Below are 21853 nucleotides of genomic sequence, written 5' to 3' on the forward strand. Positions count from 1 at the left end.
TTTACATTTTCAGCTATTTCATTCGTTTTAAAACAAATTCAGCTAGCTGAATTAAAAAACCCAACAATATTCGGTTAAATTTAGTGTTTATAAACTAATTCAGCAATAAATTTTTATAATAAACATCTGTATAATGTGTTTAAAAACTAATTCAGCTAGCTGAATTGTAAAAAAAAACAAGATTTATTATAAAAGCCATTTTTGTGTTAAATTCAGCTAGACAAATTAGTAATTCAGCAGATATATGCTTTTAAAATTGTTTAAATTTTTTTACTTGAATTTTACTTTTATAAATGCAAATTTCCTTCATTTTTTTGCATTATTTCACTACTTAGCAATTGTATTTACTTACAAAATTAATTTTAAAATCCAATAGTTCTGATTCTACTGGATTATTGCATTAATTAATTGCTCTGCACTTGCAATTGTACCAGAAAGTCAAATTCTGAAAGCGCCTTAAAGTATGCTTTAATTTTCACAATTAATATAAATTTAGCGCCATCTATTGTTCGCACTAACCTCATTTCATTTTTACAAAATTCAAATTTTACAGGGTGGCATCTCAGGCTAAAATTTCGCACCCAACTAACATTCCCAATCTGGCAACACTGGTTAAATTCAAAGAAAAATCGGGTGTTGCCAGATCGTTTGCAATAGTGTGGTCGAAAATTTGCGGCTGTGCTGCCACCCGAGGAAATACACTTTATGCAAAACAGAAACGAGATCAATGTGTACAATAGATGGCGCTAATTTTATGTCAATTTTGAAAATTAAAGCATACTTTAAGGCACTTGGAAATGATTTCCTGCAGCAATTGCAAAGGCAGAGCAATAAATTAATGCAATAATCGAGTAGAATTCTTAAATAAAACTATTCCGCTAACCTATAGAAAAGACTAGAACAGACTATAGATTATATTAGACTATAGCCTAGACAATAGACTAAACTATAGACTAGACTATAGACTAAACTATTATAGACTAGATTATATAGACTAGACTTGACTATAGACTAGACCATAGACTACACTATAGACTAGACCATATAATAGACTAGACTATAGACAAGACTATAGACTAGACTATAGACTAGACTATAGACTAGACGATATAGACTACTAGACTATAGACTAGACTATAGACTAGATAGACTAGACTATAGACTAGACTATAGACTAGACTATAGACTAGACTATAGACTAGACTATAGACTAGACTATAGAGTAGACTATAGACTAGACTATAGACTAGACTATAGACTAGACTATAGACTAGACTATAGACTAGGCTATAGACTAGACTATAGACTAGACTATAACTAGAATAGACTAGACTAGACTAGACTAGACTAAACTATAGACTAGACTATAGACTAGACTATAGATTAGACTAGACTATAGACTAGACTATAGACTACTAGACTAGACTAGACTAGACTATAGACTAGACTATAGACTAGACTAGACTATAGACTAGACTATAGACTAGACTAAGACTAGACTATAGACTAGACTATAGACTAGACTATAGACTAGACTATAGACTAGACTATAGACTAGACTATAGACTAGACTATAGACTAGACTATAGACTAGACTATAGACTAGACTATAGACTAGACTATAGACTAGACTATAGACTAGACTATAGACTAGACTATAGACTAGACTATAGACTAGACTATAGACTAGACTATAGACTAGACTATAGACTAGACTATAGACTAGACTATAGACTAGACTATAGACTAGACTATAGACTAGACTATAGACTAGACTATAGACTAGACTATAGACTAGACTATAGACTAGACTATAGACTAGACTATAGACTAGACTATAGACTAGACTATAGACTAGACTATAGACTAGACTATAGACTAGACTATAGACTAGACTATAGACTAGACTATAGACTAGACTATAGACTAGACTATAGACTAGACTATAGACTAGACTATAGACTAGACTATAGACTAGACTATAGACTAGACTATAGACTAGACTATAGACTAGACTATAGACTAGACTATAGACTAGACTATAGACTAGACTATAGACTAGACTATAGACTAGACTATAGACTAGACTATAGACTAGACTATAGACTAGACTATAGACTAGACTATAGACTAGACTATAGACTAGACTATAGACTAGACTGTAGACTAGACTATAGACTAGACTGTAGACTAGACTATAAACTAGAATATAGACTAGACTATAGACTAGACTATAGACTAGACTATAGACTAGACTATAGACTAGACTATAGACTAGACTATAGACTAGACTATAGACTAGACTATAGACTAGACTATAGACTAGACTATAGACTAGACTATAGACTAGACTATAGACTAGACTATAGACTAGACTATAGACTAGACTATAGACTAGGCTATAGACTAGACTATAGACTAGACTATAGTCTAGACTAGACTATAGACTAGAATATAGACTAGATTATAGACTAGACTATAGACTAGACTATAGACTAGACTATAGACTAGACTATAGACTAGACTATAGACTAGACTATAGACTAGACTATAGACTAGACTATAGACTAGACTATAGACTAGACTATAGACTAGACTATAGACTAGACTATAGACCAGCTATAGACTAGACTATAGACTAGACTAAAGACCAAGCTATAGACTAGACTATAGACCAAGCTATAGACTAGACTATAGACCAAGCTATAGACTAGACTATAGACTAGACTATAGACTAGACTATAGACTAGACTATAGACTAGACTATAGACTAGACTATAGACCAAGCTATAGACTAGACTATAGACTAGACTAAAGACCAAGCTATAGACTAGACTATAGACCAAGCTATAGACTAGACTATAGACCAAGCTATAGACTAGACTATAGACTAGACTATAGACTAGACTATAGACTAGACTATAGACTAGACTATAGACTTGGCTATAGACTAGACTACGGACTAGACTAGACTACAGACTAGACTATAGACTAAACTATAGACCAGTTCATATACTAGACTATACTATAGATTAGGTTAGATCCTAGACTATAGCCTAGGCTACAGACTAGACTGTTTTTGCTATTAAGCTAGCTGAATTAGTTTTAAGATGTTACATACTTAAAATTTATGTTTTTTAATAGAAATTACATTTTTTTGCTATTCAGCAACTGCATTAGTTTCTTATTAAATCAGCTGAATATGAATTTCTGTTATACATGTAATTTGTTTTTGCTATTAAGCTAGCTATTTAGTTTTTTATAACATAATATAGCTGAATATGAATTTATATTATAAATTTTGCTTTAGTTTTGCTATTCAGCTAGCTGAATTAAGTTCTCATTACATAATATAGCTGAGTATTAATTTATATTATAAAAAATTGCTTTATAATTGCTATCCAGCTAGCTGAATTAGTTTGTTAGTGCATAATATAACTTAATATAAGTTTTTATAAGTTTTTATATGTGCTTTATTTATTAGCTATTCAGCTAGCTGAATTTGTTTATAATTTCATTTTAAACAAAACAAAAAAAAAAAAAAAAAAAAAAAAAAACATTTACAATTTAAATTTTTTGTTTGTAAATTCGTCCAAACCAAATTATTTAATAAATATTTCAATTGTTTCTTAAAAAATATATACAATTATTACAAAAAATTTGTTTAAGAAAATTTGCTTAAAACTAATAAAAAAACTTAAATTTAAGTAAAAAATAATATTTTTAAAAAATGTTTTAATTTATACACAATTACATATAAAAAGAAAAAATTATAATAAAAATCACTGGTTGAGGTTATTTTAATATTTTTGTTAAGTTATCACAATTGCTGTTTTCAATACTTTCCAAGGAAGGTGGCTTAGAGACTTTCCCTAAAGGGTTTCTTTGCAGGCCTTATTGTCCCTTTAGATTGTACAAATTAAGATTAGCTTGCCGTTTCAAAATCTCACCCATACAGAGAGCGGCCCGTTGCTTTTGTAAAATTAAGGCAAAAGTTTGGGGATTAAATTGATAGTGTTGTTGCTGTAGACGATAATTGGGATTAAAGAATAAAGGTGAGGGCTGCAGAAAATGGGGCTGGTATGCTGCATATGCCATAGGTGGTGAGGGTGAAGGTGTTGGCGGGGCGAAGGAGGCAGCAAATCTTTTAAATTCCATGGTATTTTCTTCTTTTTCATCCAATTTCGTTTGTACTTCAGAATGTTTTCTTTTACGGGGAGGTGTATTATCGGGCAAAGCATAGGGTCTAAAGAGATCATTGGTGGATCTTTTAGGGGCCAAAGTAGAGTTGGTATTTTGTAGAACTTCGTTGTTGGTAACGGTTTCTTTTAGAGAGTTCGCTGATCTTGTGCCAAACTTCTTATGGGCATAGTTGCGTTTTCCTTGGAACTTCTTGTGAGTATATTTATCAGTATTTTGTGTATTAATATCCAAAGTTTGTGCTGGAGCCATTTTTTATTTTTGTTAATAACGTTTTAATTATCAATTCACTAAATTTCTTCACGGTTTTGAAACTTTTTAGAGTTTAGCGTATTTAATAATGATCTTTACTCATTGATGTCTTAAATGAATCTGTTGCGTTTTTCCAGATGATCACAGATTTTATACAACAAATCACCCTTTTTCTTAGTGGCCTGTGTTCCCCCTCCCCTGCCCAGGTAGCAGAGTTTAGGCTCATACATGTTCAAAGCAGGTCATTTGTTCCATCAATAAATTATCATTAACCGTAAAATTTATGACACCTTTTGAACAAAACTGTTCTTACAGGTTGTATAATTCTGCCTGTACCGCTGGAAAATGCTCTAGTTGATTCTGAAAATAAGAAAATTTCTTAACAATTTTAGGTCATAAACATTTTCTTTATGGTTACCAATATAAATAAGGGATTTTTTTTCAGTTCTATATGTGGCCATTACACGAAATGTGTCATCTTGTCATGTTTTTCAATATCATATTTCGTTTACCTGCTGATTTAGGGTATTGTTTGAAGTGTTTTGTATTATGAGACCGACCCAAGAAGGAGGTAACAACATGAAAAAAGGTTGAATGTATACAATGGAAACCAATTAATTTTTCATTTAGTTGTGTTGCTGCTCTCTTAATCCGCTTTTTAACAGCTAAAGTAGTACAATACCTTTTTTAGTTTTACGTACGATCACTATTAGAAAAACACATCAATTAAGCATTAGAAAAAAGTAAGAAATACATTTTGTGGAAATTTAATATCAATGATTTTTCCCCCTTCCAACATTTAAAAACTAATTTAAATGGGAAATTTATGTTAATGTTAATCCCTATTGTATTCCAGTTCTTAAATATTATTCATTCTTACATTTTAAAGATCTTTCCGGGTTTTTCTTTAATTGTTTTTTTTGAAAATATTATAGTTTCTTAATAAATCTTTTATATTTTTTTAATATTTTTCTTATTTGCTTTAGTTTTTCTTTTCTATTCTTTAAACACTTTTTCGTTGCTCGATTTTTGTTATTGAAATATCGGTTACTTAGGTCATTCACTTAGAAATGATTGCCAATGATTGTCATTATTAAGAAATTTATAATTTTATGTTAATAATCCCCTCTGGATGGAACATCTGTTCTCTCACATCATGATAACATTAAGTTTCAAAAGTGACACCTCTGTATACTTTGTGGCAGGGCCTAAATAACTCAGTACCAGAGTGTTGATATTGTTGTTGTAACAGTTCGACTATGGATAATAGTGTTTTCCTGGTGAACAGCTTTCGATTGATACAACTGTCGCTGGATTGTCGCGGATTTGACTGAGTATGACTCGGTTCGTTTGGGAGTAAAGATACAATGTAAGTCTTGATTTGATCGCAGTCATCATACAGCGGTCTGGGAAAAAACTTTTGGTTCATACAGCTGTCGCTAGGTTGAGAATCTCGTGTCGCTCGGTAGCGAAGATTCAATGTAAGTATTGATCTGTTCGCCAGACATATGTCGTGTCACACAGCGATCGTAAGCAAAAGTGTCAACCGACTGCCATTGATGTACTCCGAGGGAGTTGAAAGAAAACTCAGTAATGCAAAGAATTTTGCAATGACAAAGATAAAGTGGAAATCGGTTTCCATAATCTATGCGAATATCGTAGCCCTAGCTGTCAAGAGGAATAGATTCCTGGGCGTCTGCTTCTAGACTCAACGATCTATAGAGATGTTTTCGTGCTACTACTTGGATCTAATACCATATTAATATACACTATAAAAGCTCTGATAGTTTGTCAGTTTGATAATCCAATCCAACTCTGAATCATATCTCAAACCAAGGATGAAGTAGAGCGAATGTTGGGAGAGGTGTGTGACAACAGCAAAACCAATAAAATTTGGGACTTAGAGAAGAAAGTTGAATAATTTGATGTATAAGATCAACCTATGAAATAAGGTGGCAACCGTTTCGAAATGATGAAAAGTTAACGGTATCGGTATTGCCATTTTAGGGGTAATGGTAGTAGTTTGGCGATAGCGGTTGCCAACCTTGTTCTGAAACAAAGTGAGAATAAACCCAAGAAGAAAAAGAGAAAAAGTCAATAGCTAAGCTAGCTATTGTGAAGGCTATCCAAAGGTTATCTGAAAAGAAGACTCTAGCAATGAGGAAGAAGAAGCTAAACGCCGAAGACTAGAGAAGACACCGTCAAAAGACACTGCCATTGTTAGTGTTTCGTTGAAATTAGATGCAAATATTTTGGATCAATGGAATATCTTGAGTTTTTGGGTAGAGGATATGTCGAATTAAAGATCAGTGACGACTCAAGGTTAGGTTAGGTTACCTAGGTTGTTCGCTAGTAAACGAGTTCACTAGAAGGCTTGTGGCCCATTGTAATACCTTTAGAATTGCCATTCCCTAATATTGAGAGCATGGGTTCCCTTCCTAATTTCGTTGACTACTTGATTCGATCGGTCTCCGTGTAAACCAGTCGGTGCTTCTATTAAAACCGATCATGGTTACTAGTGACGCATCTCTGAGACAGTCCAGATTATGGAAAGGAGCTCTATCAAGATAGAGTAGTCTGTGCTCTTGTAAGTGATGACTCAAACGAGCTTCAATTGTCTGTCTATTATGCTATTTCTATAGAGCAGATGGGAAGGTTCAATCGTGTATCCATTTTAATCACAATATAGAATTAATTGTGTTTCTATTCTAATTGTAGTTAAATTTAAAATCGTGAATCTCTTATGAGGATCATTAACCGAGTGGTGACTTATATTAAACTCTCTTTTGAGGATCATTAATGACTTTAGTAGAGCTTCAATTGATTTAGACTGAATAGGGTTTCAATGTGTCTGCATTTTTATCACAATTTAGCATCAATCAAACGATCGCGTATTTCTTCTAATGATCAGTACAGACTTCAATTAAGCTTCGACTATCCATTACATTATAAAATAGAGCGAATGAGCGTAAAATTTTAATCATAATTTAGGCTGAATTGTGATTCTTGTAGTTTCATTTAAACGATCGCTGATGTCTTCTGAGGATCGTTAGTGAATTAATTGACAAAGTGAATGAGTATTCAAACGCATTTTCATTTTGATCACAATTTACGTACTCATATTATTGTAGTTGCATTTAAACGATTCCGGATTTATTTCATTGATCAGTAAGTAAACGATCGCGAATATATCAGTAGCCATTTCAATTGAGCTACAATCCATTCTATATGTAGAGTAAATGGTGGTTCTATCGTGTCTTCTTTTCTATCGTGTCTCCGTTTCTATCATAGTTTGGCATCATGTGCTTCTATCCTAAATGTAATTGAATATAAAGGATCGCGTATATGTTTTGAGGATCGATAATGACTTCAAATGTGCTTCCATCGACAGTCTATAGACCGAATAGGAGTACAATAGTTTCCGCAATTGTATTAAGTGTTCGACTCTATTCTAGTAGTAGTTGCATTTCAACGATCGCAGATTTCTTCTGGAGGATCAGTAGCCATTTCAATTGAGCTGCAATCGACCCATAAAGCTTGTCATAATTTAGCATAGAATGTGATTCTGTTCTAATTGTAAGTCTATATAAACGATCGCGAATATATTTAGAGGATCGCTAGTAATTGAAAATGAGCTTCCATCGACTATTCATTATAGACTGAATAGGATTTTAATCGTGTTTAGATGTTAATCACAACTTGAAATCAATTGTTGCTCTATTCTAGAAGAGTAGTTGCATTTCAACGATCGCCGATTTCTTCTGGAGGATCAGTAGCTATTTCAATTGAGTCGTAATCGATTCTTCATTATTTCTATTCTCATTTGACTCTATTCTAAAAGTAATTAAATTCCAACGATCGCGGATTTCTTATAGAGGATCAGTGATTTTCAAAAGAATTTCAATTATGTTATAAATGTAAAGCTTATAGCCGTCTTTTATCATAATTTAGCATCGAATGTGATTCTATTCTAATTGTATATAAATGATCGCGAATATGTTTATAGGATCGATAGTGATTAAGAATGATTTTCAGTAGACAGTCCATTTTTATCTATCGACCGAATAGATGTTCAATATTTTATGGAATTTTATAAATATTTGAAATCAATTGTCGAAGTAGTTCCTTTTTAACGATCGCGGATTTCTTCTGGAGGATCAGTAGTGACATAATTGAGCTTCAATCGACCATTATGTTATAACTATAAAGCTGTATGTTTTCGATCATAATTTAGCATCGAATGTGTTTCTATTCTAATTGTATATAAACGATCGCGAGTATATTTAGAGGATCGCTGCTGATTGAAAATGAGTTTCCATCGACTGAATAGGATATCAATGTCTTTAGATTTTAATCTCAATTTCAAATCAATTGTTGTTCTATTCTAGAAGTAGTTGCATTTCAACGATCGCAGATTTCTTCTGGAGGATCGGTAGTAGCCATTTCAATTGATCTTCAATAGACTTTCAATTATGTTATAACTATAAAGCGAATGTTCTATTCTAATTGTATGTAAACGATCGAGAATGAGTTTTGAGGATCGATAGATAGATTTCAAATGATCTTCAATCGACTGCCCTTATGTTATAACTATAAAGTGAGTTTTTGATCAATAAATCGAAACAGAATTCGACAAATTATTAAAGATTAAAGAATACGAAACAAAATGGCGTTTTATGCACTTTAAAGTAGTTCAATTACAGCTCTTTTTTATAACATCAATCTAACCCCTAATGTGTTCTATTTAATTGAGAGCAGATGATCATTGATTTTTCATTAAAGAATCTCTAGATTTAAAAAAACTTTTTGAAATCATTTGCCCCAAACAAATAATGATTGTATTTTAATTATAATGAAACAAATGTGTTTTTTCTTTAACATGATCTTTTTTGTTAATTCCTAAAACAATATAGAATAAAGATCATTAATCAAACGATCACTTTTTGATCCTATTTAAATAAACTACTACATTTTTTCCTTCCTTTCTTTAATACTTTCTCAAGTCATTATCTTGGAAAACAAATGGTCATATTCATTCATTAATTTCTAGGGATTAATAATAAACTGAAGCTCTTGCTTGCTCCGACCTTTCTTTCCTTTAAGGGATTAGCACATTTTCTGCTAAAGACAGGGAATTCCCTTTTTGCCTAAAACTATCTTTTTACCTGATTTTTTTCGAAAATAAAACATTAGTTGCACGTAGTATAACTAGTAAATATCAAAAAAGGATCCTTTTTTCTGCACCTTTCTTGAGAACATGATTATAAAATAACAATTTGCAAAATTGTAAAGAATATTTTAAAATGAAAAACACCTTTATGACCGAATGTTTACACTGTACAATCTGTTGAACAAATGTTTTTTTCTTAAGAAATTCAGACCCGATCTTACTATTGAATCTTTATTGCACTGGCGCTTAATGACAAAGTTATTTCTTGAACTATGCAGCAGATTTAACTAAACAATAGATATCTTTTGGATTTATTTTTAAGGACTCTCTATTGTTTGTAGTTCTATAGAATATTGCACGTTTTTCCATTTCGTAGAAATAAGTACAAGGACGTTTAAGGACGAAGTATTTTTTTATTACACAATTCGTTACAGGATATAGATTTGTGGTTAGAAATAATCTCTAAAGGACAAAGTTAATTAGGAGAATAAACAAACTGCTGTATGCCATGAAAGATAGAGAGAAAACAAGATGGCGGAATTAGGAAAATCCCAAAAACACATTGAAATATAAAAGTGATTTTTAATGTTTTCTCAGTTGGGCACTTATCAAGGATCTATATGCGACTTTAAGTTCTTTATATAAAAATCCATTCTAGTTCCAAACTTCAAGTGATCACAGTATATCAAAATTTTCCCGATTTCAAAATTATTTCAATATCTACAGGCGATCTAAGGTTTTTAATCATTTTTGTTTGAAAACTAATCACAGTACTTGATAAAACCTAGAACTGAATTACAATGGAACATGTTATTTATTAATCCCTCGAGATTCAGGAATGAACATAATCCAGAGTTTTTCAATTGCTCTCAAAAGAAAAGCAAAAATGTACAAATAATAACTGATCGTTTGATTAATGATCTTTCTTTGTTATCGGAAATCTTCATATTGTTTTAGGAAAGATCTTGTGATAGAAAAATGCAACATTTGTTTCATTATAATTAAAATACAATCATTAATTGCTCCAGGCAACAAAATGTTAAAGCTGATTTCAAAACCGTACATTTCTCTAATAGGGATTCTGCAATGAATAACAATTTATTAGGTAATTGATGCTATACACTCAATTAAATAGAGTAGTTTAGAGTTAAACTAAAATTAGGGGAGGGTTTAAACTGCTGTACAAATTCAACTTAATAGATCCTAAGATTTTCGAGATTTCATCAACATAGTAAGAATTAAATTTGAGTAAGTTAAGTTGTAAGTCTAGTTCAGTTCTAGTTTTGTTCTAGTTCTGTTCTAGTTCTGTTCTAGATCTGTTCTAGTTCTGTTCCAGTTTTGTTCTAGTTTTGTTCTAGTTTTGTTCTAGTTTTGTTCTAGTTTTGTTCTAGTTCTGTTCTAGTTTTGTTCTAGTTCTGTTCTAGTTCTGTTCTAGATCTGTTCTAGTTCTGTTCTAGTTCTGTTCTAGTTCTGTTCTAGTTCTGTTCTAGTTCTGTTCTAGTTCTGTTCTAGTTCTGTTCTAGTTCTGTTCTAGTTCTGTTCTAGTTCTGTTCTAGTTCTGTTCTAGTTCTGTTCTAGTTCTGTTCTAGTTCTGTTCTAGTTCTGTTCTAGTTCTGTTCTAGTTCTGTTCTAGTTCTGTTCTAGTTCTGTTCTAGTTCTAGTTCTGTTCTAGTTCTGTTCTAGTTCTAGTTCTGTTCTAGTTCTGTTCTAGTTCTGTTCTAGTTCTGTTCTAGTTCTGTTCTAGTTCTGTTCTAGTTCTGTTCTAGTTCTGTTCTAGTTCTGTTCTAGTTCTGTTCTAGTTCTGTTCTAGTTCTGTTCTAGTTCTGTTCTAGTTCTGTTCTAGTTCTGTTCTAGTTCTGTTCTAGTTCTGTTCTAGTTCTGTTCTAGTTCTGTTCTAGTTCTGTTCTAGTTCTGTTCTAGTTCTGTTCTGTTCTAGTTCTGTTCTAGTTCTGTTCTAGTTCTGTTCTAGTTCTGTTCTGTTCTAGTTCTGTTCTAGTTCTGTTCTAGTTCTGTTCTAGTTCTGTTCTAGTTCTGTTCTAGTTCTGTTCTAGTTATGTTTTAGTTATGTTTTAGTTCTGTTCTAGTTCTGTTCTAGTTCTGTTCTAGTTCTGTTCTAGTTCTGTTCTAGTTCTGTTCTAGTTCTGTTCTAGTTCTGTTCTAGTTCTGTTCTAGTTCTGTTCTAGTTCTGTTCTAGTTCTGTTCTAGTTCTGTTCTAGTTCTGTTCTAGTTCTGTTCTAGTTCTGTTCTAGTTCTGTTCTAGTTCTGTTCTAGTTCTGTTCTAGTTCTGTTCTAGTTCTGTTCTAGTTCTGTTCTAGTTCTAGTTCTGTTCTAGTTCTGTTCTAGTTCTGTTCTAGTTCTGTTCTAGTTCCGTTCTAGTTTTGTTCTAGTTCTGTTCTAGTTCTGTTCTAGTTCTAGTTTTGTTCTAGTTCTGTTCTGTTCTGTTTTGTTTTGTTTTGTTTTGTTTTGTTTTGTTTTGTTTTGTTTTGTTTTGTTTTGTTTTGTTTTGTTTTGTTTTGTTTTGTTTTGTTTTGTTTTGTTTTGTTTTGTTTTGTTTTGTTCTGTTCTAGTTCTGTTCTAGTTCTGTTCTAGTCCTGTTCTAGTTCTGTTCTAGTTCTGTTCTAGTTCTGTTCTAGTTCTGTTCTAGTTCTGTTCTAGTTCTGTTCTAGTTCTGTTCTAGTTCTGTTCTAGTTCTGTTCTAGTTCTGTTCTAGTTCTTCTCTAGTTCTGTTCTAGTTCTACCCTTCACCTTCGGGAGAAGGGTATATTTAAGATTGTCTTTCTGTTCATAATTGTGACCGCATAAGGAACAAATACAATTTGTAACTCCGTATAGGTATCGAGGTCGGTTTAGCGATGTCCGTCTGTCCATCTTTAGTAAAGTTTGTTTTCAAATGTCTGTTTGTCTGTCTGTTCGTCTGTATGTTTGTTGAAATCAATTTTCTGAAGACCCCAGATATCTTCGGGATCCAAATCTTCAACAATTCTGTCAGACATGCTTTCGAGAAGTTTCCTTTTTTAAAATCAGCAAACTCGGTTCATAAATAACGGCGATATGAGAAAAAATCCGAGACAACCTCAAAAAATTTCATCAAAAATTGAGAATTTTTGTGCATGCTGCGGCAGATTATAAACAAACAACAACAATAGACGTAATCATACGGTAAATTTTGTTATTGGAATTACTTGTTTAAGAAAGAATAACAATTACGACAATTGTTATTAAGTATGTAGATCCAGGATTAAGTGAGAACACATAAAGGGGGACTTTTTGGTACTTTTTCATTGTACAAAAGGTACTTTTGGAATTTTCTATAATATTGAACCTAAAAGCATGAAGAAGTATTTAGAGCCCGGACTATCTAAGAACATATAAAATGTGACTTTTTGGTACTTTTTCATAATTCAAAATGTACTTTTTGAATTTTCTATAATATAGAACCTATAGGCCAAATAATTTTAGCATGTAGGGCCCGGAGTACGTGAAAACATATAAAAAGGGACTTTTTGATACTTTTTTGTTCTTTAAAAGCAGTTTTATAAATTTTCTATAATATTGAACCTAGAAGAATGAAAGTGACGGTTAAACACGGGGAAACTTCTCCTGTGTGAACCGGCAAAAATTAAGCATGTAGGGCCCGCAGTAAATGATAAAATATAAAAGGGGATGTTTTGGTACTTTTTCGTTCTTCAAAGGGTACTTTTTGAATTTTCTGTAATAATGAACCTAGAAGCAAGAAATTAGTATGTGAAAAAAATATAAAAGGCGATTTCTTTGGTACTTTTTCGTTTTTCATAAGGTACTTATTGTATTTTCTGTAATATTGGACATAGAAACATGAAATTAAGCATGTGGAGTCCGGAGTAAGTGATAAAATAAAAAAGGGGACTTTTTGGTACTTTTCCGTTCTTCGAAAGGTACTTTTTGAATTTTCTATAATATTGAACCTATAAACATGAAATTTAGTATGTGGGGCCCGGAGTAAGTGATAAAATATAACAAATTTTAGTTTTTCGATCTCTCTTTTCTCTAAGTTTTCTGTTTTTTAAATAAAAATACCGTTAGAATATTTATTTTTTAAATATTTTTCATTATATTTTTTGGGGGGGTTTTCCATAAATAAATAAGTCTTTTGTCTCTATTTTAAAAATAACACTTAAAAGCTAAAACTGTTCTTCTAAAGAACATTTATCACGTTACAAACTTAAACAACAAATTAAAAATAGGGTTTTCTGATTGATTTCCATCCAAAATTTAACAGCCATTGAAAATGGGAGCTGTCACATTGGGATAACCCATGGGGTAACCAGTTGTAGTTTGTAGAACAGCAGGATTTTGTTGTTGTTGTTGTATTTGAGACAGATATCGCATGTAGAGGGCAGCACGTTGTCTTTGCAAACGCATGGCATAGGAATTGGGACTCAAGGCAGGAGTTGGACAAGTCTGAGGGGAGGGTATGGTGTTAGCAGTTAGTCCAAATTGTGGTGATTGCTGATATGTTAAAGGTGAGGTTTGAGGTGTACTGATGGGTGTGGAATAATTCTCCTCAGAAGATTCTGATGATCGGGAAAGTTTACGTTTTCTGGGGGTGTTGTTATCATCTAAGGCATAAGGACGGAAGAGTCCTTTAGTGGCAGGTTTGTTGACTTTCATTTGTTGATTTTGTGGCTGCGAGAGATTTTCTTTATTTTCCTGCTCACGTTGCCGAAGGCGCAGACCCAACTTTTTGTGTGAATAACCGCAGTTGAACTTCTTGTGGGTGTATCCTTGGCCCAAAGTTTGTTCTTGTTGATGTTCCTTTTGTGAGGGAGCCATTTTTCTATTAGTTTTTCGATTTAATGTAAATTTTTGGGAGATTTTTAAGAGATGTGTTTGTTTTGCTGGCTGAAGGCAGACTGATGCTGTTTCTCAATTTTCTCTTGCCTTTTATAGTTGTCTGCTTAATCTCACGCTGTGCGGAAGGTTCTCTATTTTACTCTCTTTTCTCTAGTGTCGTATGGTGGTGCGTCTAGCAGGTAGTGGATTTTTCTTTAGTTTGTGCGATCAATTTGACATTTATTAACTTGTCTTAAGTGTTTCGTTTCTATTCTTTTCTTAAAGAAAATAAACAATTTTCACCTTTAAAATCTGTTTATTGTCTGGGGATTTGTGTAAATCTTTTAGAGACAATTGTCTGGTGTCTTACAAAGGATTAATGCCGAGAATTTGGGATTTAATTGTTTGTTTTATTACTTAACTGTTATTGCAGCGAAGACAGAATACAAGCGACAGGCGATTAAACATTATAAAGAGTCAAGGTTGAAAACGGATTCAAGAACTCACTACAAATTAAAGTGGAACCATGGGACAGGTCTATACAAATAATGATCGATTCCCTCCAATTGCTATAGATTTTTTGTCCAGCTGAAGCCAATTAGAGAAAACCTTTTTACAAATTTTCATAAATTGTCCCTCTTCAACGCTCAACCGCTTCATTCTGTTTACGCTGAATACCCTATACAACCTACTTCAATGCCATTCCCTATAAACATCCCTTTTTCTATTGTTTCACTCTCCAGGATATCTATTGTTTTTAGGCATGAAAACTAATTAATTTTTCATTTAGTTTTTAGATTTCTAAAAAAAAAACACATTTCATTTTAACAACCATTTCACTACAATTATAATTCTATTTTTCTATTGTTTCCACTTATCCTGCACCCTGCTGAGTTTAACTGAGTTTTACTTGATTTTATACTCTTCCATGATGTCATGACGAGACCATCCCCTCTTATCACTTTTTCTCACAATATGTTACATTTGTCTATAGTCTTCCCTCTTTTATTCCCTTTTAATCGTTTACTATAATTTATTGTATTTTTTTTAATCTTTCGAATCAATTGAGGGGCGTTTCAATAGCAGGTGAAAGTAGTGAAAAAACATATTGTGTTCATAAATTTTGTTATTGAGATTGACTTTTTTTCGAAAATTGATGACATTGATCTTTCTTTGGGTCAAGTTGTTGCAGGGGATTACGCAAGAGATTTAAAAGAATTCGTGGAATTTTAAAGAATACTTGTTGTCTGGATTTTGAGGAGAATTTCTAAACTGTAATTTATGTTATTTCAGTAAGTAGAGCAATTGAGTAGTTTTGGAACAGAGCTAGAATAGAACAAGAACAGAACTAGAACTAGAACAGAACAGAACTAGAACAGAACTAGAACAGAACTAGAACAGAACTAGAACAGAACTAGAACTGAACTAGAACTGAACTAGAACTGAACTAGAACTGAACTAGAACTGAACTAGAACTGAACTAGAACTGAACTAGAACTGAACTAGAAGTGAACTAGAAGTGAACTAGAACTGAACTAGAACTGAACTAGAACTGAACTAGAACAGAACTAGAACAGAACTAGAACAGAACTAGAACAGAACTAGAACAGAACTAGAACAGAACTAGAAACTAGAACAGAACTAGAACAGAACTAGAACAGAACTAGAACAGAACTAGAACAGAACTAGAACAGAACTAGAACAGAACTAGAACAGAACTAGAACAGAACTAGAACAGAACTAGAACAGAACTAGAACAGAACTAGAACAGAACTAGAACAGAAATAGAACAGAACTAGAACAGAACTAGAACAGAACTAGAACAGAACTAGAACAGAACTAGAACAGAACTAGAACAGAACTAGAACAGAACTAGAACAGAACTAGAACGAACTAGAACAGAACTAGAAGAACTAGAACAGAACTAGAACAGAACTAGAACAGAACTAGAACAGAACTAGAACAGAACTAGAACAGAACTAGAACAGAACTAGAACAACTAGAACAGAACTAGAAGAGAACTAGAACAGAACTAGAACACAACTAAAACAGAACTAGAACAGAACTAGAACAGAACTAGAACAGAACTAGAACAGAACTAGAACAGAACTAGAACAGAACTAGAACAGAACTAGAACTGAACTAGAACTGAACTAGAATTTAACTAGAACTGAACTAGAACTGAACTAGAACTGAACTAGAACTGAACTAGAATTGAACTAGAACAGAACTAGAACAGAACTAGAACAGAACTAGAACTAGAACACTAGAACAGAACTAGAACAGAACTAGAACAGAACTAGAACAGACCTACAACTGAACTACAACAGAACTACAACTGAACTACAACTGAACTAGAACTGAACTAGAACTGAACTAGAACTGAACTAGAACTGAACTAGAACTGAACTAGAACTTAACTAGAACAGAACTAGAACAGAACTAGAACAGAACTAGAACAGAACTAGAACAGAACTAGAACATAACTAGAACAGAACTAGAACAGAACTAGAACAGACCTAGAACAGAACTAGAACAGACCTACAACTGAACTACAACAGAACTACAACTGAACTAGAACTGAACTCGAACTGAACTAGAACTGAACTAGAACTGAACTAGAACTGAACTAGAACTTAACTAGAACAGAACTAGAACAGAACTAGAACAGAACTAGAACAGAACTAGAACAGAACTAGAACAGAACTAGAACTGAACTAGAACTGAACTAGAACTGAACTAGAACTGAACTAGAACTGATTTAGAACTGAACTAGAACTGAACTAGAACTGAACTAGAAGTGAACTAGAAGTGAACTAGAAGTGAACTAGAACTGAACTAGAACTGAACTAGAACTGAACTAGAACAGAACTAGAACAGAACTAGAACATAACTAGAACAGAACTAGAACAGAACTAGAACAGAACTAGAACAGAACTAGAACAGAACTAGAACAGAACTAGAACATAACTAGAACAGAACTAGAACAGAACTAGAACAGAACTAGAACAGAACTAGAACAGAACTAGAACAGAACTAGAACAGAACTAGAACAGAACTAGAACAGAACTAGAACAGAACTAGAACAGAACTAGAACAGAACTAGAACAGAACTAGAACAGAACTAGAACAGAACTAGAACAGAACTAGAACAGAACTAGAACAGAACTAGAACAGAACTAGAACAGAACTAGAACAGAACTAGAACAGAACTAGAACAGAACTAGAACAGAACTAGAACAGAACTAGAACAGAACTAGAACAGAACTAGAACAGAACTCGGACAGAACTAGAACAGAACTAGAACACAACTAAAACAGAACTAGAACAGAACTAGAACAGAACTAGAACAGAACTAGAACTGAACTAGAATTTAACTAGAACTGAACTAGAACTGAACTAGAACTGAACTAGAATTGAACTAGAACAGAACTAGAACAGAACTAGAACAGAACTAGAACAGAACTAGAACAGAACTAGAACAGACCTAGAACAGAACTAGAACAGAACTAGAACAGAACTAGAACAGACCTACAACTGAAACTACAACAGAACTACAACTGAACTACAACTGAACTAGAACTGAACTAGAACTGAACTAGAACTGAACTAGAACTTAAGTAGAACAGAACTAGAACAGAACTAGAACAGAACTAGAACTAGAACAGAACTAGAACAGAACTAGAATAGAACTAGAACAGAACTAGACAGAACTTGAACAGAACTAGAACTAGAACAGAACTAGAACAGAACTAGAACAGAACTAGAACAGAACTAGAACAGAACTAGAACAGAACGAGAACAGAACTAGAACAGAACTAGAACAGAACTAGAACATAACTAGAACAGAACTAGAACAGAACTAGAACAGAACTAGAACAGAACTAGAACAGAACTAGAACAGAACTAGAACAGAACTAGAACAGAACTAGAACAGAACTAGAACAGAACTAGAACAGAACTAGAACAGAACTAGAACAGAACTAGAACAGAACTAGAACAGAACTAGAACAGAACTAGAACAGAACTAGAACAGAAATAGAACAGAACTAGAACAGAACTAGAACAGAACTAGAACAGAACTAGAACAGAACTAGAACAGAACTAGAACAGAACTAGAACAGAACTAGAACAGAACTAGAACAGAACTAGAACAGAACTAGAACAGAACTAGAAGAGAACTAGAACAGAAACTAGAACAGAACTAGAACAGAACTAGAACAGAACTAGAACAGAACTAGAACAGAACTAGAACAGAAACTAGAACAGAACTAGAAGAGAACTAGAACAGAACTAGAACACAACTAAAACAGAACTAGAACAGAACTAGAACAGAACTAGAACAGAACTAGAACAGAACTAGAACAGAACTAGAACAGAACTAGAACAGAACTAGAACTGAACTAGAACTGAACTAGAATTTAACTAGAACTGAACTAGAACTGAACTAGAACTGAACTAGAACTGAACTAGAATTGAACTAGAACAGAACTAGAACAGAACTAGAACAGAACTAGAACAGAACTAGAACAGAACTAGAACAGACCTAGAACAGAACTAGAACAGAACTAGAACAGACCTACAACTGAACTACAACAGAACTACAACTGAACTACAACTGAACTAGAACTGAACTAGAACTGAACTAGAACTGAACTAGAACTGAACTAGAACTGAACTAGAACAGAACTAGAACAGAACTAGAACAGAACTAGAACAGAACTAGAACAGAACTAGAACAGAACTAGAACAGAACTAGAACAGACCTAGAACAGAACTAGAACAGACCTACAACTGAACTACAACAGAACTACAACTGAACTAGAACTGAACTAGAACTGAACTAGAACTGAACTAGAACTGAACTAGAACTGAACTAGAACTGAACTAGAACTGAACTAGAACTTAACTAGAACAGAACTAGAACAGAACTAGAACAGAACAGAACTAGAACAGAACTAGAACAGAACTAGAACAGAACTAGAACTGAACTAGAACTGAACTAGAACTGAACTAGAACTGAACTAGAACTGAACTAGAACTGAACTAGAACTGAACTAGAACTGAACTAGAACTGAACTAGAACTGAACTAGAACAGAACTAGAACAGAACTAGAACATAACTAGAACAGACTAGAAGAACTAGAACAGAACTAGAACAGAACTAGAACAGAACTAGAACAGAACTAGAACAGAACTAGAACAGAACTAGAACAGAACTAGAACAGAACTAGAACAGAACTAGAACAGAACTAGAACAGAACTAGAACAGAACTAGAACAGAACTAGAACAGAACTAGAACAGAACTAGAACAGAACTAGAACAGAACTAGTACAGAACTAGAACAGAACTAGAACAGAACTAGAACAGAACTCGGACAGAACTAGAACAGAACTAGAACACAACTAAAACAGAACTAGAACAGAACTAGAACAGAACTAGAACTGAACTAGAATTTAACTAGAACTGAACTAGAACTGAACTAGAACTGAACTAGAATTGAACTAGAACAGAACTAGAACAGAACTAGAACAGAACTAGAACAGAACTAGAACAGAACTAGAACAGAACTAGAACAGAACTAGAACAGACCTAGAACAGAACTAGAACAGAACTAGAACAGAACTAGAACAGACCTACAACTGAACTACAACAGAACTACAACTGAACTACAACTGAACTAGAACTGAACTAGAACTGAACTAGAACTGAACTAGAACTTAAGTAGAACAGAACTAGAACAGAACTAGAACAGAACTAGAACTAGAACAGAACTAGAACAGAACTAGAACAGAACTAGAACAGAACTAGAACAGAACTAGAATAGAACTAGAACAGAACTAGAACAGAACTTGAACAGAACTAGAACAGAACTAGAACAGAACTAGAACAGAAACTAGAACAGAACTAGAACAGAACTAGAACAGACTAGAACAGAACTAGAACAGAACTAGAATAGAACTAGAACAGAACTAGAACAGAACTTGAACAGAACTAGAACAGAACTAGAACAGAACTAGAACAGAACTAGAACTGAACTAGAACTGAACTAGAACTGAACTAGAACTGAACTAGAAGTGAACTAGAAGTGAACTAGAACTGAACTAGAACTGAACTAGAACTGAACTAGAACAGAACTAGAACAGAACTAGAACAGAACTAGAACAGAACTAGAACAGAACTAGAACAGAACTAGAACTAGAACAGAACTAGAACAGAACTAGAACAGAACTAGAACAGAACTAGAACAGAATAGAACAGACTAGAACAGAACTAGAACAGAACTAGAACAGAACTAGAACAGAACTAGAACAGAACTAGAACAGAACTAGAACAGAACTAGAACAGAACTAGAACAGAACTAGAACAGAACTAGAACAGAACTAGAACAGAACTAGAACAGAACTAGAACAGAACTAGAACAGAACTAGAACAGAACTAGAAGCAGAACTAGAACAGAACTAGAACAGAACTAGAACAGAACTAGAACAGAACTAGAACAGAACTAGAACAGAACTAGAACAGAACTAGAACAGAACTAGAACAGAACTAGAACAGAACTAGAATAGAACTAGAACATAACTAGAACTAGAACTAGAATAGAACTAGAACAGAACTAGAACAGAACTAGAACAGAACTAGAACAGAACTAGAACAGAACTAGAACAGAACTAGAACAGAACTAGAACAGAACTAGAACAGAACTAGAACAGAACTAGAACAGAACTAGAACAGAACTAGAACAGAACTAGAACAGAACTAGAACAGATCTAGAACAGAACTAGAACAGAACTAGAACAGAACTAGAACAGAACTAGAGCAGAACTAGAACAGAACTAGAACAGAACTAGAACAGAACTAGAACAGAACTAGAACAGAACTAGAAAACTAGAACAGAACTAGAACAGAACTAGAACAGAACTAGAACAGAACTAGAACAGAACTAGAACAGAACTAGAACAGAACTAGAACAGAACTAGAACAGAACTAGAACAGAACTAGAGCAGAACTAGAACAGAACTAGAACAGAACTAGAACAGAACTAGAACAGAACTAGAACAGAACTAGAACAGAACTAGAACAGAACTAGAACAGAAGTAGAACTGAACTAGTGGTTGAACCGATCTTGAACTAGAAGTTGAACAGAACTAGATCAGAAATAGAACAGAACTAGAACAGAACTAGAACAGAACTAGAACAGAACTAGAACAGAACTAGAACAGAACTAGAACAGAACTAGAACAGAACTAGGACAGAACTAGAACAGAACTAGAACAGAAATAGAACAGAACTAGAACAGATCTAGAACAGAACTAGAACAGAACTAAAACTGAACTAGAACTGAACTAGAGGTTGAACCGATCTTGAACTAGAAGTTGAACAGAACTAGATCAGAACTAGAACAGAACTAGAACAGA

General features: G+C 33.4%; 2 protein-coding genes across 3 annotated transcripts; both read right to left on the bottom strand.

The window, feature by feature from the left end:
• Positions 1-3700: 3700 nt before the first annotated feature.
• LOC119601834 lies at positions 3701-5503 on the bottom strand. Of its 2 annotated transcripts, none has more exons than XM_037953018.1 (3): positions 5333-5503; positions 4965-5158; positions 3701-4812 (listed from the first exon to the last, which is right to left on the bottom strand). In XM_037953018.1, exon 3 carries the CDS (start codon positions 4450-4452, stop codon positions 3895-3897), a length of 558 nt encoding a protein of 185 aa, XP_037808946.1. In that variant the 5' UTR covers positions 4453-4812; positions 4965-5158; positions 5333-5503; the 3' UTR covers positions 3701-3894. The 2 variants fall into 2 exon arrangements, with proteins under 2 accessions (XP_037808946.1, XP_037808945.1); XM_037953017.1 differs by having other exon boundaries at positions 4871-5158; positions 5333-5502.
• An 8370-nt stretch (positions 5504-13873) lies between these two features.
• On the bottom strand, positions 13874-14524 carry LOC119601822. Its single transcript, XM_037953004.1, has one exon. The coding sequence runs from the start codon at positions 14432-14434 to the stop codon at positions 13874-13876; it is 561 nt and encodes a 186-aa protein (XP_037808932.1). The 5' UTR covers positions 14435-14524.
• Between the last annotated feature and the right edge of the window lie 7329 nt (positions 14525-21853).

This window comes from Lucilia sericata, unplaced genomic scaffold (genome assembly GCF_015586225.1).
Source record: "Lucilia sericata isolate MDLA Ls3-8-SP2 unplaced genomic scaffold, ASM1558622v1 Contig000192F_arrow, whole genome shotgun sequence".
Lineage (NCBI taxonomy): Eukaryota > Metazoa > Arthropoda > Insecta > Diptera > Calliphoridae > Lucilia > Lucilia sericata.